The sequence below is a fragment of the Apium graveolens genome, chromosome 9 (genome assembly GCF_009905375.1).
Source record: "Apium graveolens cultivar Ventura chromosome 9, ASM990537v1, whole genome shotgun sequence".
Classification (NCBI taxonomy): domain Eukaryota; kingdom Viridiplantae; phylum Streptophyta; class Magnoliopsida; order Apiales; family Apiaceae; genus Apium; species Apium graveolens.
The window spans coordinates 171,588,089-171,590,373 of record NC_133655.1 but is presented as its reverse complement, the minus strand read 5'-3'; the positions used below and the strand labels follow the sequence as shown (position 1 = coordinate 171,590,373).

Genomic DNA, 2,285 nt, shown 5'->3' with positions numbered 1-2,285 from the left:
ATTCAAGGCGTGAACTCAGATTTATTTGGGCCTAGTGCTGTAGCCCAAATCTCTAGTGGGTTTCAAATAGAAGAGAATGATGGGTTGGAATTAGAAGAAAGAAAAAGGAAACGTATTGGGCCAATATCTCAAACTACAATGGATACGAATGATAGATTGTCAGAAGGGAATCGAGGTATTATTTTGGATAACAACAAGGAAGCTGTATTTTCTGAGATTGATTGTACATTATCCGATAAAAATGTTTTGGCTACGCTTACGGTGTAAGCTACCCGGCCATTATGAATTATTTAAGTTGGAACTGTAGAGGTCTGGGGAGCCTCCGTGCAGTTCGTGTGTTTGGAGATTTATTAAAATCTCGTAACCCTGATCTTGTGTTCTTATCAGAGACTTTAGTTGAATCGAAAGTTATTAAGGAGTTAGCAGAGAAATTTGATTTTTTTGATTATTTTGTTGTTGATAGAGTAGGAAGAGGTGGTGTTCTGGCTTTAATGTGGAAGAGATCTGTAGGGTGTAAGGTGGTTGATCATTCGAAAAATTACATTGATCTGCACATTATGGTTGGGCAAGTGGTTGATTGGAGATTGACTTATTTCTATGGATTTCCAGAAAGTAATAGGAGGCAGGAGTCTTGGAATCTTATTCGAAGTCTGGTTAAACATGATAATATTCCTTGGTGTATATTTGGTGACTTCAACAACATGCTTTTTGTTTCGGATAAAGCTGGGTCTCATTTGCATCCTCAGTCGTTATTAGAAGGTTTCAAATCAGCTATTGAGGATAGTGGCCTTGTGGAGTTAGATCTAATTGGAGGTGCTTTCATGTGGGAAAAGAGTAGAGGAACAGAAAATTGGGTGAGAGAAAGACTGGATAGAGCTTTTGCGGATGATCCCTGGTGGAGGAAATTTTCATTGTGTAAGTTATCTGTGACTCATTCTATAAAGTCAGATCATGATCCTATTTTTCTTGAACCTGTTAATGTTGAATTCTCGAGAAAATAGTTCAGATTTAAATTCGTACCTGGCTTCATGAACCGAGTTTTAGAGAGGAGGTTTCTCATCATCGGAAGGATATTCCTAGGATGCATTTACTTCCGAAACTTTATTCTATATCATCTTTTATGGCTAAGCGGGGCATGAATTTTTTCCACAAATTTAGAGATAAAATCAAAAAACAGAAATCTTTACTTATCGAGCTGGTTGATAAAAGAGATGATGAGGGGGTTAAATGCTATTTTGAGGAAATAAGAAGACTAGAAGAATCATTGTTTCATGAGGAACAGTATTTGAAACAAAGAGCTAAAACATTTTGGCTGACTGAAGGAGACACAAATTCTAAGTTTTTTCATGCAACAACATCGAGAATGAAGAAGCTTTATCATATATCGCATATCATTAGTAATGATAATGAGGTTATCAGTAGTCATGAGGCGATGTGCAAAGAGGCAGTGGAGTATTTCAAGGGTGTGTTTTAGGAGATAATATCAGTACTAGTAATGCTGTGAAAGAAGTTGACCGAATTATTACTGATGCTCAGAATGTAAAGCTTACGGCTGATATCAACTTCGCAGAATTCACACTAGCTATTAAGCAAATGCACCTAGATAAAAGTGCTGGACCAGATGGGTTTAACCCAGCTTTTTTTTCATAATTTCTGGGAATTACTCGGTGAGGAGGTCTTTCAATGCTGTAAATTGTGGCTGACTGAGTATTCTTTTCCGGCAAGTTTGAATGACATGACCCTGATTCTGATACCAAATAAAGACAATGATGATTGAATGACAGACCTGCGACCAATAGCTGTATGTAATGTTCTCTACAAGATCCTAGCGAAGGTTCTAGCCAATAGACTTAAAGCCATTCTTCCTGGTGTGATTTTTGAAAATCAGTCTGCATTTATGCCAGGTAGAAACAATTCTAACAATGTGCTTGTGGCATTTGAAATTTTGCATTTTATGAAAAATAAAAATAGAGGGAAAGAGGGTGATATGGCATTGAAGTTAGATATATCGAAAGCGTATGTTCGTGTTGATTGGTCTTATTTAAAATGGAGAATGCAAATGATGGGATTTAGTAATGTGTGGATTAAGTGGATTATGCTTTGTATTACGACAGTAAATTATTCTATAGCTTTCAATGGAAGTACAGTGGGATCTATTACTCCTAGTCGTGGTTTGAGACAGGGCGACCCGTTGTCCCCTTATATGTTTTTATTTTATGTTGATGGTCTTTCTCAGTTACTCACAAATGCATCGAATGAAGGGAAAATTAGTGGTTGTAAAATAT

General features: G+C 36.8%; 1 protein-coding gene across 1 annotated transcript; it reads left to right on the top strand.

Moving 5' to 3' along the window:
• The first annotated feature begins 281 nt into the window (after positions 1 to 281).
• Positions 282 to 1,001, top strand: LOC141685732 (uncharacterized). The gene has a single exon (XM_074490820.1). The coding sequence runs from the start codon at positions 282 to 284 to the stop codon at positions 999 to 1,001; it is 720 nt and encodes a 239-aa protein (XP_074346921.1).
• The last annotated feature ends 1,284 nt before the right edge of the window (positions 1,002 to 2,285 follow it).